Source organism: Stegodyphus dumicola, chromosome 8, assembly GCF_044657685.1.
Source record: "Stegodyphus dumicola isolate Sdum_Otavi_A_Nest chromosome 8, ASM4465768v1".
In the NCBI taxonomy this organism is placed as follows: Eukaryota; Metazoa; Arthropoda; class Arachnida; order Araneae; family Eresidae; genus Stegodyphus; species Stegodyphus dumicola.
This window is the reverse complement of record NC_140775.1, coordinates 65,847,812-65,862,630: the sequence shown is the minus strand read 5'-3', so window position 1 is coordinate 65,862,630 and position 14,819 is coordinate 65,847,812. Positions and strand designations below refer to the sequence as shown.

General features: G+C 31.7%; 1 protein-coding gene across 6 annotated transcripts in view; it reads right to left on the bottom strand.

The window, feature by feature from the left end:
• Positions 1 to 2,472: 2,472 nt before the first annotated feature.
• LOC118196169 (irregular chiasm C-roughest protein-like) overlaps positions 2,473 to 14,819 on the bottom strand; it is a 396,134-nt gene continuing 383,787 nt past the window's right edge. For 2 of the 6 annotated variants that reach the window (XR_015042596.1, XM_085821919.1), the window contains one exon: positions 3,414 to 3,549. Coding sequence is in view for 2 of the 6 variants with exons in the window: in XM_085821918.1 (XP_085678044.1) it covers positions 3,316 to 3,549 (234 nt within the window). In the remaining 4 variants the exon portion in view is untranslated. Of the gene's footprint in view, positions 3,550 to 14,819 lie in introns of all 6 variants that reach the window. The other 4 variants (XM_085821918.1, XM_085821921.1, XR_015042598.1 and 1 more) reach the window with 4 other exon arrangements.

Genomic DNA, 14,819 nt, shown 5'->3' with positions numbered 1-14,819 from the left:
CGTTTTTGATCACATGATAGAACATTCGTGTCTTTGTTTCTAGTACCTACATTTCGGTAACATCGTTTTGTTCCGGTTTCGATAGTTCAACCGAGTTTAATTCATCAAGAATTTTTGAAATTTCTTCCCATAAAGAATCAAGTCAGAGAAGAAATTAGCTTGTGGTGTGTACACAGATGAATATTCTTCATTGCCGTAATCTGAAAAGGGATTTATTTCATTGTTAAAACAAAAATACATTTTAACAAATCTCTTATCATTTCAATAGATCATTCACCAAGAAAAAATTGGCAGCACTGTCTTGCAGCACATTGCTTGAAATGGATGCCATGATGAAAATTATAATAAATACACTGAATTTTATCTGTTTATGAGAACAGAGCTGTAGAAAGCATTAAAATTTGTTGGGTGAATTTGAAAGTAATTATAACGACTTTTATCGCCTACTTTGGCACTATGGTTAAGCAAAGGAAATGTTCTGGATCTGTTTTACTGTTTACGGATAGAAATTATTTTACAAGAAAGCAATAAATTGCATAGGAAACTTAAACCCTCTCAGCGATGCAGGGTTTTGGATCTGTCATGAAGACCTGTACTTAAGCAGCATTTATTGTCTAAATTTGTACGATTATATATTTTAGTCTCTAATTCCATAAACTTCATCAAGATAACATTTAGATTATAAGAAAAAGTAAAAAAGCAAAATATCTTAAATTATAAGTTAATATGTACCAGGTGAGAAAAAATCTCATGACCGGCAGCCGGTCATGCCGTTCTGAGGATTAAAAAAGTTGAGTGATTGTGTGTTTTGGTGCTACGGTTACAAAACTTAACGGTTTCGCAGTGGTTTAGAAGGTGAAAATAAAGTTATTTGATAGACGGAAAAACGTATTTGATTTTGAAGAGGAACTAAGCATTTATTATGAGGAGATACAAAAACAAATGCTGTATAATATTTCAGCCGTAATAAAAGTTTAACGAGATGATGTTTAAAAATCTCGAAAATACTATATAATAATTTCATGTTTTTAGTTGCCATATCGAAGAAATTTAATAAGAAATTTCAAGAGTTAAGAAATATTATTCAAGAATTACCTGTTGCTAATAGAAAATAATTGTATTGCAGAAACAGCAGTTATTACAAAACTATTTGCATTGAGATATGATTGTGAAAAGATGTTTGATGAATTCATTGAACTGAAAACTAATACGAATTTGAACGTTATTTTAAAGAAAATAGAGAAGAAGCGGAGCATTCCAAATTGTGGAAGTTCCTGCCTGAAAAGTACAAGACTATGCATAAAGATGTTTGATGAATTCATTGAACTGAAAACTAATACGAATTTGAACGTTATTTTAAAGAAAATAGAGAAGAAGCGGAGCATTCCAAATTGTGGAAGTTCCTGCCTGAAAAGTACAAGACTATGCATAAGCATGCTCAAATGTCGCTAAAAGGTTTTGGATTAAAATAGTTTGGTGAATTATCTTATTCTAGAATGAAATATGCACAAAGATTATTTAGAAATAGACACACTGATCCTTTCGATGCAGATACATTTAGCAGTTTAAAGTCTGATTTATAAAAAAATAGCAAAATTTGTCGCAAAGTCAAAATTTTCATCCATTTTAGGTAAATATTTTAACAAATTAAGATTTATGTTTTGATTTTTATGTTATTAAATTATGAAGTATTTTACACTTGATACGTGTAACGCAACAAATATATGTTATATGACAGGAAATAAAAAAAGTCTAAATATGGAAAAATTACAAATAAATAAATAAATATAAATAAAATATCTGCTTAGTTGCAACATTTTATGTAATTCCTTTTATCCAGTCAGATTACAATTTTCAGTTGGCAGCTGCAATCGAAGACTCGTATAAGATCTTTGCTACGTATTGGCTGAAAAGGTTTCTTAATCATTCCATTCTCTATCCTGCTTTTGACTCGTTAAGCTACTTGCAAAAGAATGCTACGGACAACATTTTGATCCTCAGAGTGAAATGTTGCAGCTGAAAATCTAATTCTCAAACTAGCTTACTAACCGCATATGCCTAAACAAAACTGTTTGTTTCTGGTCTTCTGCTGTCAAATAGGGATTTAATATATATAGAGCTGAGCTTTAAAACAATTAATAGGATAATTTATCATTTATTCCTTAATTTTATGTTAAAAACACATTTAGTTAATTTTATCTCAAAATAAAATTTTAATTAGTTTTATCGCAAAATATTACATTCCGACCATAAGCTTTCTCATAGAATATGTTCAAGTTTATGAGAACGTCTTAAATGCAAACCCTTCTTTTTTCTTTGTAAACAACCTTCATAAATGAAAGTTGTCTTATACATGGGCCAATACGGTAACTAAAAGCATATTTGTTACAAAAACTTAAGCCTTTTTATTACAAAATTATAATTTCTCATAACATTTATATTTTATTTGAATTTGCAGAAAAATAATGCAAATTTAGCAACCAATTCTAGTTTATTGTTTTACATTGACCGTTTAAATAAAATTTATGATTACGAATCAAACAATGACTCATAAATATATCATAGCGCATTGCGCTTGTGCTACAATATATGCATAATCACTATGCCATCCATTTCTGAATCTCCGAACAATATTTCCAGTGTGCTAACAGTAAATCTAATTGGCAGTTTATTCAGCAGTGCGCATACATCCATTTAAATATATTCTCCATTAATCAATCTTTTCCACCAGCTATTTGTTGCCTTTCCTATTCACGACACGTGAACCATGTTCACGACAGGTTTGTATGAGATAAAGTTGCTTCTGTATGGAAAATCAATCTAAAATATCAGATTCACACCAGTCAGTAGCATATTCAACTAATACCTTTTCCATAATGAAATGAATCAATACTCCTGTGTCATAAAGTTATGTGTTTGAAACGTGACTCACATGTTGAATTCTCTCTCCATTCACAGATATTTGCTTGGCAGAGGATACTATGTCCAACAAAGACAGTCCTTTATGTTTGGTCGCAACATAACACTGTGCAAGATCCCGCTTTTCAGGCAAGTCAACGGTATCTGAGTTTATTGTTACAAGACATATATATACACACACACACAAGGGTGGGACGAAGACATCCGGAAATTGCAATATAAAGGAAAGGATGCCACATCCGGGACGTTGTTAGCACTTGCCGGATGTCACGAAAACTGATTCTTTTTTATTTTCACTTTTTTCCACCAGCAAAAAGCAAAACATAATTGCTACTGCAAAACGTAAGATTTTTATGTATATGAAGTATCCTGTTGCGGACCACATTTTGGCGCTTTTTATATATATGCCTGTTCCACAGCTGGTGTCTGGTGGTACTGTCTGTACTCGGAGTAATGGGTGCTGGTACTGGTGTTATCATGGGTGCTGGTGGCCTGCGGGTGCACTTTTATCCGGCTGTTGTTAGTTGTCGCAGCAGCTGTGACGTTTGTCTGGTTCCGAAGATCTGGTTCCAGTACACTAGAATCCAAACTTCCGAAACTTATACCATCCCTATTGTCATTTCTGTCTGCCTGCAAATAATAATCAAAGCTCAGATACGGTACATTAATATAATGTACTATATATGCAATATAAATATTACATGCTTATTATTAGTTTTTATATATAAAACAATTTTTAGCTTTTATATTAAGAACTGGAAAGAATGGCGACATATTATGTAATTTAAATTATGAAGAAAAAAGGTTATTCATTTCCTGATTCATGGGTTAAAATAAAAATAATCATAGCTATAATAGTGGAACCTATGGCAAACGCATTTTAGATGGCGTGGAAACGAAATTTTTTGCACAAAAGCGTATATGATATATGGTGCCAGACATAATTTTCATTAACTATACTTACAGAGCAAATATTTATAAGAATTATTTATCAGTTGTTTGTAAATTATATGACTAGCACATACGCACATTAGATTTCAAAAACTATCAAATACATATCATACATATTTAACATTACATGCTATTAAATATATTAAATACAGATCACCACATATAGATAAGTACGTATATTGCTTTTATCATTCCGTTAAGAAACACAGAGTTTTGAACTGAAATATCAGATAAAGAACTAACGGCACTTTGAATAACAATATTCCCAAGGAACGGCAATTTACCTCAATGGATGATAAATAGCTTGGTAACGTTACATAAAATGAACAGGAAAATGGGAAAATTTTAAGTGTTTCTAAGATTTAAAATGTAAACTACATATACATGACGGAATCTTCAGATTATTCCCATTTTACAAATAACCTTACACCAAATCTGTTGTTTTCTTTGCGTATAAAAGCCCACCAGCGGCCGAGTGGTAAAGCCGCTGGCGGTTTCCCTTAGAACGCCTTCTACTAAGGCATCCCTCTCTTTAGACAGATAGACATCGATTATTTTCCATAACCAAATAAACCAAATCAAACCAATTCTTTGTGAGCTCGGCTTCTTAAGAAAATCCTCCACGAAGGTATTCTTTCGTTGACGGATAACTCTCGTATACCTTGCTTTAATTAAAATCAGCGAGTCAATCAATGGAGGTTCAAGAACTCAAGAAATGGTATCTGTTAATTCATGAAGTAAATCTGAAAAATATTAAATGCGAAAATATTCGAAATTCGACAATATTTTTTTAATTGCATGACGAAAATTGAGATGCTTCAGTTATGCTAGTAATTATGGTAATTATTTAAAAACAATACCATCCTTCTCAAGCGTATTAAAAAGCAAATGCAAGAATTCAAGTATTTATTAATAAATAATCATTAATTTTTATACGCTTTTTAATAAATTTTGGGCCAAACTTGTCTAAATACGAAAAAAAAGCAACGTTTTTCCAAATGACGATCTTTTTATTTTTGCTTTTGCAACAAACTCTTTTCTTTTTACTTCCTTGTACGAAGTAAAAAGAAAGTATTGTAATCGCGAAAAGTTTCAGGCAGCATATTTCAACAAAAATATCCATTTTGACCGCTATCGAATGCAATTTAACGATGTTTTTGTATGATATATGTATGTAAGGACAGAATAAAATACTCTTTTCCTTCAAAAAAATTATAAAACTGTTTTTAAATTAATTCTGAAGAGAATTTGTCGTGGCGTCCGTACGAACGTATGTACGTACGTATGTACGTATCTCACATAACTCAAAAACGAGTAGCCTCAGAACGTTGAAATTTTGTATATAGGACTGCTATAACATGTGGATGTCCACCTCATATTTTGGTTACAAACGGCAGCACCAAACGTATATAAATATATTTATATATATATCCACTCTGTTACCCGGCTCAGTGATCTCAGTTTTACTCGTATATGTTTGTAAATTGTACATTTTTTGCTTTAAAATGATTGAATTATGTTGTTTTTATCTTCCGGTTAAGGTTTTTATGCCTTTAGTAAATCTGTGTGCAATAGTTTTAGAATTATCAACAATTTTAAAGTTGTTTAATGCCGCTAAACCTTTTTTTTTTACGGCGGTCATTGATTGTTTGCATTTGAAACAGCAGACTAATGGATTTGTTGCCAATCTAGAGAAACTAAGCTTTGCAACAACAAACATAACGCCTTCATTTATTATTGCCAATTAAATCATGCTTAATCCTTTCTGGAATTTTTTCGAGGAAATAAGTGTTTAAGATTTACTTCGTAATTTCTAATATAGATATTTTGAGTTTTTATGTATTTTTGCCTTCTCGCGAAGTGAGAACTGAATTAATTGAATGAGAAATACTCAATCATCTGTGAAAAACTGTTCTTTTCTGTTTTGTTTGCTTAATTTCTCTTATACATCATTCTAGCTTTATTATAGTATTTGAATAGAGCATGTGGCAACGATTAGATAATTCTATTCTTTAAATGATATAAATTTTGTGCATTAGGAGTTATAATATGAACGAAATATAATACTCTTAAGTGAATCTAGGGCCAAAGTGTCGCTATGGTAAACAAATACTAGAGTGAATTTTAATGAATGCATTTATTCTATTGTGGTTTATGCGCTGTCGGCGAAGTATATTTAATTCAATCCAATAAGTTTAAATGAAATGCAAGAAAAAATGCATATAATTTAATATTCCGTACAAGGAAGTCATGTGGTGTACACATCAGATTTTTTTTTTAAATAGGATGCCATCTTTATTTTTATTTTATTTATTTATTTTTTTTGAAAAGCGAAATGAAATAACAATAAAAACAAGCTCTTTAATTAAATAAATATTGCTATAGCAAGAGAGTTTTTCAGTAACCAAGCATTTGTTGAGCCATTTAGCATGTCATGTTTTTGCAGGTGTTAACATAAGGTGCATAAAAAGGAAAATGAACTTTTTAAATAAAGCACAAAATCTCGTTTATTGGTCTAAAAATTCAACGTTGCATTTAAAATATGCTTCGTTTGCACCAACAGAATGCTGGACACGATTAAAAAATGTATAGATACACAGATTTCGATAGATTAGTCTCTAGAGTGAACTTAATGACTTTCATTACGGTAAAATGAATGACCTTCAACATCAATGTGCATTTTGTATACTTGTTTCATCAACATCTCATTTTCATAAAGTCAAAGCAACTGGTTGCATGGAGACAAATCCAAAGAATGCAAGTGTTTGGGGATCTTAATTCATAGAAATTTCTTTCTTCTCCTTTTTCTTTTAGTTTCTGTTCATTTCTTGTAAGATTTTGTGAGGAGGATAATTTTTTTTCGGGGGGGGGGAACTTTCTGGCTCTCGGAATTAAAATGGAATTCTAACAATTCTCCTCCACAAACTCTCCATATAATTCTTCCAGTTTACATATGAACCTTCTAGACCAAATTCGACATGAATAGCTTTTGAATCCTAAAAGTAAATTAACATTGTCTTCACTTGAGACCTCTAGAAAGGCAAAGTTTTGTTTCTGATAGTTCCGGAAGTTTTCATAATGCATTCTGGTGCTTGGTTCCCTGCTTATTCTGAGAAACTTCCGTCTCTTTTTAATAGTAACATAACCTAATGATTTCAATGCTTGTTTGGGCACTTTCATAAAGTCTTTACATCATTTAATTCATATATTTTCTTGACCTTCTGTTAGTTTGGAGAAACAGATTTTTCTTTACATTCATTTTTTTTTTTTATTTTTAAAGGCATAACTGAATCTCTGGATTCGTGAAATTCTTCAGCAGCCATTCTGCACGAAGTCTCGGATTGACAGCATCACTTCTGTATAGCTTTCGATACACATTTATGGTCACAGCATTTAGACAATCTACTCTAAACCATCATTAATGTCATCGATCATGTCTTTCAAATGTTACGTGATAGATAACAGTAGACAAACCTTGCCTTAAAGTTTGCTTTAAACTTGCCTTAAGCAGTATAAGTGCTCCAAATAAATCTCCCCGAGTTTAAAGTAGTTTGCAGAAAATATTTACTGTATGATTTTCAATGTTTTAACACGGAAGGCTTTCATATATATTTGGATATATGTTATAATTTAGGGATATATGATACTCTTAGCTTTTAGAGTACTGAATAATGTCGATTTCTCTTCAGGGAGGCCTTATTTTTTATGTTTTTCTTGGTAATTTATTATTATGTGCTTGTTATTTATCATATAGTCATATGTATCAATTACCACGAGTTAATAAATTACTACATATTGGAAATTTATTTAGAACTAGTAAGCTCATTATCTAATGAATCGATTATCTAATGAATCAGCGATTATCTAATGAATCGAATAAGCGCTTGAAACTCGCTACGTTATGAAATTATAGGAATGAGAATGGTAGAACTGATGCAGAGAGAATAAATACAACGTTTAAGTTGTATATACATTTTGAGACTTAAAGATAAGACTAAACTAAGAATAATTAAGTTAAATAATAAATGAATAATATCAATTAAAGATTTAACCAAGGAAACAATCAGCTGCAAATTTGACAAAATAAATCAACTCGTAAATTAATCAGAAACTTTACATAATGGTTCGAGTAAAAGCATTGATAAACGTTAATAAATACTGATCAGCTGAGTGCATCCATGCCACATTTTTTTTTCTCTTCACATTTTTTAATATAAGATATTCATATCTAGGATGCGGCAGAATTCATAGCATATCAATAAAAATCATTCCAGAAGAGAAAGGCTGTTTCTATTATTTTTTATTCTCATTGCCAAATAGCAGATATAAAATGGCCTTTAACATTCCTGCGACCTCGTCGTATGACATATTCTTCTAAAGGGTTTAGGAAGCGCCCCATCACTTGTAATGGTGACTGATGGTAACATCAGTTTTATACGTCCTTATGTTTAAATATTGAGACTCAGTGTGTTCGGGAAATTTATTGCTTAAGATACTCACATAACAAGAAACATCACTCGTTAAACCAGGGAACAGGGGCAGCCAAAGAATATCACCATAATGAGAAACTGATCTCTACCTGAAAGCCTGCAGTAAAAAACTCATGTATAGTCTAGCTGTGAGCGCGCTTATCTGGTATAATTGTAAATGGTTTATATTCACTCCTGTCATCAGTGGTTAAAAGCAATGAGTAATGCAGTAACGTGATGGGGGAAAGCACTAGGTAGGAAATTATGCAGGCGTTTCGGGCGTCCAGCCGATGTCTGAATGTTTCGGCGTTTGGGGCGACTTCGATGTGAAAGAGTTAAGAAAGAACAAAATGTTACGATATCCTTAAAAACCGTTCTCTGTGACAATAAGAGCTACACTCTCATCGTCGGTACGAAGGCAATGTCATTTGATAGAGGCAAATTTAAACGCTGACTAATCAACAGTATTAACTACAATAAATTTATTTGTTTGCCTAAGATACGAATTAACAATAAGCTACGAATTCTGTTGTGCTCTATATTTATATACGTATATAGTATCACAACGATATAGTAATGCAAGTACATTACTTTAGTGTGACTGTCAATCAAAGTCATAATGATTACCAACCTAGGTCAAATGAAAAACGGATTATGTATGCTAATGTCCAGTGCTAGGCGCTTATGAAAATACCAATGCATTGAACATCATAATATGTTTTAAAAATTCTTAAACGAAAGGAACAATTTGTTCTAAAAGGTGAAATGAAAAAGTCCATTCTTTAGTGTGGTTTCGAAAAGATCTTTTGGATGGCATACGAATAAGAATGCGATAAAGTTGTCCATCAAATGGAGCATCAATATATCTGAACCTAATAGCATCTGTCTATAATGTAAGACACATGAACTCAGAACTTCCCAAATTTGAAACATCTGCTGAAACTAACGATATGAGCATTAGAAATAGTATTCCGAGGGGCATATGGTGACAGTTGATACGCAATAAATGTTCAGTTATACGAGGAATTCCTTCAAAATATATGAAAGTTCAAATTAAAACGAAGAAATGATCAGTAAATACTTCCATAGGCATATCTCTCTTTTGAGCGATCTCTGAGCTCATTAAAGCCATGCGAAAATCCTACGTAATGCTAACTATCGATGATTAGATTTCACTTTGGTGATGTCAGTTTGTTAACGTATAAAAATCGAGCAATGTGAAGGATGTTTGCCGCCTGAAAAATCCGTATAAGAATGGTGATACGCAGTTTCCAGGTGTAAAAGTTCTGTTTTTTACTCTTCTCGTGTGTACAGAAAGTTTTTAACCACGTTTGTTTCAATTTACGAAAATATTAAGTTTTCGGATATTGATATGTTGCCGAAAGGTACATTCGAAACCTTTGCTCATAAGCAGGCTTCTATGAGCAAAAGTTATGCTATGGACGATTGTCAGACATAGTCGTGATGATCACCAACCTAGTTTATTTGAAAACAATTTATGTATGACAATATTCCAGTACTAACCATTTATGAACCATTAACAAATGCATCAAACGTTATTATGCTTTAGAAAACTCATGAACAAGATATCACAGAAGGGTGCGGTTTATACTAAATTTCACGTCATGAATTTATACTTAAAAATTATGATTCTTACGATATCACACTGCATTGCCTTACTACCCATCGGATGACTTTAACGAAAGAAACATTTGCTTCATTCCACGGTGTTTCATAATTCCAAGTATTCAATATATCCCCTGCTGATAATAGTTGTAATGGTTGAGAGTCATTAGCCATTAAAAGCCATACGGCAAAACAATCAATGAACGGTGCTAACAATGCTCTGGAGATTGCAAGAATCATATTTCTATCATATTAATCGTACTTGTGAATCTTGTACAGTGTGATGAAATTATACAAGTTGGAATTTATACAAGCGTTATTTATACTTCCATTTATACAAGTGTATGTGAATTTATACTTCTATTTATAGAAGTTAGAATTTCTGCATTCGCTACAGCCATGTGATTTCATAGGCTCAGAAAAGTCGCCACATGGGCATCGAAATAGTTGCTAATGGTCCACATTGGTTTCTGAATATCCTTTGGGCAGATGAAGGCTACTTTTCCTTGCACGAAAATATTAATATTAATAACTATAGTTGCCGAATACGGACAAAGAAGAATTAAATTAATTTCATGATAAAAAAAAATTAAATTAATTTTTTTACTTAATATTCAGTAATTTACATAAAACTGCATTTAATTCATGATACATCTGATTCATACTTTTTATGAAAATTGGCAGTTTTTGTAAATGATAATAGCAAATTTTTCTAACAACATATGGTACAAAATTTATATAGAATCCTTTTTAGAAACATTTCAAAAGATTTATACTTTGCAAAGGCATACTTTGCATTCTTCAAGGTGTTATATTGGAATCTGAAGATTTAGATGCAATTTTATTTGCTGGATCTGCGCTAACAATGCCTATAGAAATTCTCTAGAATTCATTATGTTTAGTACCTCCAGTCTATCCTATGTCTTATGATATTATCTTTAAGTTCATTTCTTGATCGTGTTCGATATTCTTCGAGAAAGGTTCACCAGGTTTCGTTGCATACGTAGGATGAAAGGAAATAAATTTTACTAGAGAAATAACACATATGAAGATTGCTAAAGAATGACTATTTTATCTACTATCATCGCATTCTTCATTAAAAAATCGAAATTTCAGCTAACGTGGCATAAGTAATATGAATTTAGTTGAGAAAACCTGACGGAAAGTAGTAAGCTTATCCATAATTTGTTCTCTCTAATTAGTTGTTAAACAATAAGATGCTTTTATGAGCTGAAAAATAAAATACTTTAAAACATTTTCCTACATACCAGAGTTGTTTAGAATGTGAATACTTCTCATGTTAAAAAATGTGATGAGCTTAGTATTCATTATAATTCATTGTATAATTTCTATTCTATCTAAAATCTAGAACCATCGGACTGGAAAGATATTAAATTAGTAAAATAAACATTTGGTTTGTTGTTAAAATCATTCAATATTTTCATGAAAATACCCTAGACAATCCGTCTGAAATTATAATAGCTGGCCTAAATAAAATTATTACATATCTATATATGTATCTATATATACATTGTAACGTAACGAAGTTATTAAAGGAAGTACAGCTTTTAACGAACAACATTTTTTTTTATTTCAAAAATTGAAGATAACTAACTCATTTTAGCATGTGCGTCCTTTTCACAGCTTTAAGAGAGGATATTCTAGTCGTGAAATGTTTCACATCTCTTGATGGTTGTAATTTTGGTAGTGTAGCAACAGCGTGACAACTATATATCATATATTCCTTCCCCCTCCGGAAGAACGTTTCTTGAGTTGAGACGAGGAGAAAGTTCACTTCACAATTGGTTTGGTTCACAATCACAAGATGTAAAGATATCTACCGTTTGAATAACATCTTCGAAAGATACTTGTTCAAGAAATTTATTGCATTCAATAAAAATAATTATAATAATAGTGTCACCAATAGACAGTTCACATATAAGTGCAATCAGGAATTTCCCCCAGAGGCAAGAACTTGGGAGATTCAATAATATACATATATACGTCGCAATATATGCTTAATAGAGGGATGGGAGCCATCACATTCTAACTCATAATGTTTTGCCCGTTTCGACATGACTCAGCCCATTTTTATTCAGCTTGTTTGAGCAATAAATAACTTAAAGGTTCTAAGGCTAATCTTTGGTTCGAGTTCGCATTCTTATTTTGGCACACCAGGCGTTGTGATCGGTTTCGATTTTGAAGTTTTGCCCGTCCATATATGATGCAATTTCTTTTATTGCAAAAATGATACCCGCGTACCTTAATTGCAAAATCAGGGCTCTTGATTCAAATCACCGCTTTTCGAAAGAATGACTTCTATACCGATGTTGGACGAATCCGTTTGTACGATGAATTCATTTCTATAAACAGGTGCAAATCACATGGGATTCCTGGTTAATAATTTTTTAACAGCTGGAATGCTCGTTCGCACTCTTTAATCCAGTTAACATGTCTTTTCTCGGTCTTCTCCTTCAATGCATTTGTGAGAAGTGTTGATATCAACATAATACTTGGGGATATGAGGCCCGCAATATCCCATTAATCTAAGAAATGTTCTCAACCGAGTCTTCATAGTGGGTTGGGGGAATTTCAGAATTACCTCTGTTTTCACTTCCACAGGCGTTTGGAAACCGTATCCCACTGTATGCCCTAAGTATTTGACATGATTTCGAGAAAACTTGTATTTTGACGATTTCATTTTAAGATTGGCGTAAGATATTCTTTGCAGCAGGCAGTATAGATCTTTTAAATGATCACTTCAGTCATTAGAGAGTATGGCTATGTAATCCAGATAGGGAATAGCGTACGTACCACAGTATCCTTGAAGTATTTGTGAAATTAATTTGTTGAAGGAACATGTGGTATTTTTAAGCCCGATTTAAATGATTATGAATGCGAAAGGAAGTTATAAATATGGCAAGTCTCTGTGCCCTCTGGCTTAACAGAATCTGCGGATTTGCACAAAGATTCTATTAAAACGCCACGGAATCTGGATGATTTTTGAAAAGTTCACTAAAACGGGATGATTCATTTAAAAATGCATAGAATCAGTGCGATTAAATTCTAATTATTGAACTATTATTATATTAATTCTATTTACTGATTCAGGACGATTCATTTAACTGTATAAAATCAGGATGATTCTTTAAAACTTCACTGAATTCTGATGGTTTGGCTAACACTGTATAGAATCGGAGTGATTCCACTCAGACCTTCATGAATCGAGATGATATATTCAACTGCATGGAATGAGGATGATTCTTCAAAACTTCACTAAATCGTGATAATTCATTTAATTATCTTTCCGTGTTACTAAACCTTCCAGTTACCTTCACGTAATCACGTAAGAGTCCATACACTTTTTTGACCTCATATTGATAGTTTTCTTATTCGCCAAAACCACTTCAGGTGCCACATCAAGATAATGTACCATGTTAAGTTCTAGCAAACCTACATCTGATTCTTTATACCAAAGTATGAAATTTTGAACACTCAAAACAAATTATGATCATGTAATAAAATACCAAATGAATGTTGCCTCTTCAAAGGTTAATGCCTAATTTGCTTTTCCCCTGTTGTGGATAACGATCCCACCGCTTGGCACCAAATAGAGATATATCTTGCTTACAACGAAGTTGTCAAAGAACATACACCATTTTTAGTGAAAAACAGTCTTTTTATTAAAAAAATAGATACCAAACTCATTTTAGCGTGCGCAGTTTTTTCACACCTTTAAGCGAGGACGTTTTAATGTCGAGGTGTTTCGCATTTCTCGCTCATTATAATCTTGGTAGCATAGCAACGATGTTACAATATATATATATATGTATGTGTGTATAATATATGTATATATATATATATATATATATATACATATGGTTCTGAGTCCTTTTAAAATATATGCATGTATAAATATATGTAGCCTTTACTTTTTAGTGCTTTTAAAATAAATATTAAAATTTCTTAGTTTAAGATTTTTCCCCTTGTATAATTAATATACATATATAATATATATATATATCTATATATTAATTACAATCATTATTTTAAATGTTGTGTTAGAGGCTATCTGATAAAAAAGCAGTAGATAAATTTTTAATATTGCCTTAAAAAATGCAGCACTCTTCTTTTGATATGAACAAGACGATACATGGACGTGAATTTTGTTCAAAAATTGTATTATTACACTGATGGCTAAGATGCGTCTCATTATGCTTGTTAAAAAAAGCAAACTTCACTTATGCATAATGAGAAATGATCTTCAAAGTACTTACTTTAAGCTAAATTTTGCATTTTATTTTATCCTCCTCAAACATCAAAGGCAGAATGAATAAAGAAGCAATCTGAATGTCTTTCCATATTATTTATTGCTTCTTTCTGGGTTGGCTTTCTTCTACATAGTGAATATATTAAATGTTTTAAAGGACAATAAAAGCTTTAATCTAGTTCCCTGAGAATTTTGAATAAAGTTCCTTTATTAACATTTTAATGAATCCGTGCAAAGTATTATATATAGAATCTGCTTTTATGGAGAATACTGCCTGACGTAGAAGACGAAGTATTGCATTATTTGGTATATTATTGCCAAATTAGCAAGTTTTCTATACATACAAACTTGAAGTTTATCGATATTTACTCGAACACATTTCTTGATATTTACGAATTCTGTCACCTCAAGCTAACAATCGAATATTAAGCATAAAACTTTAAATTTTATTATTCTTCTAATGGAAATTTAAAGCCGATGCTTTTACATTCCAGTAAGCACATTTTAAAATACACAATCGAAACCTTAATTATGCATACCTATTTTTAGGATTATGTTTTACTGACATTTAAATTTTAGCTAGC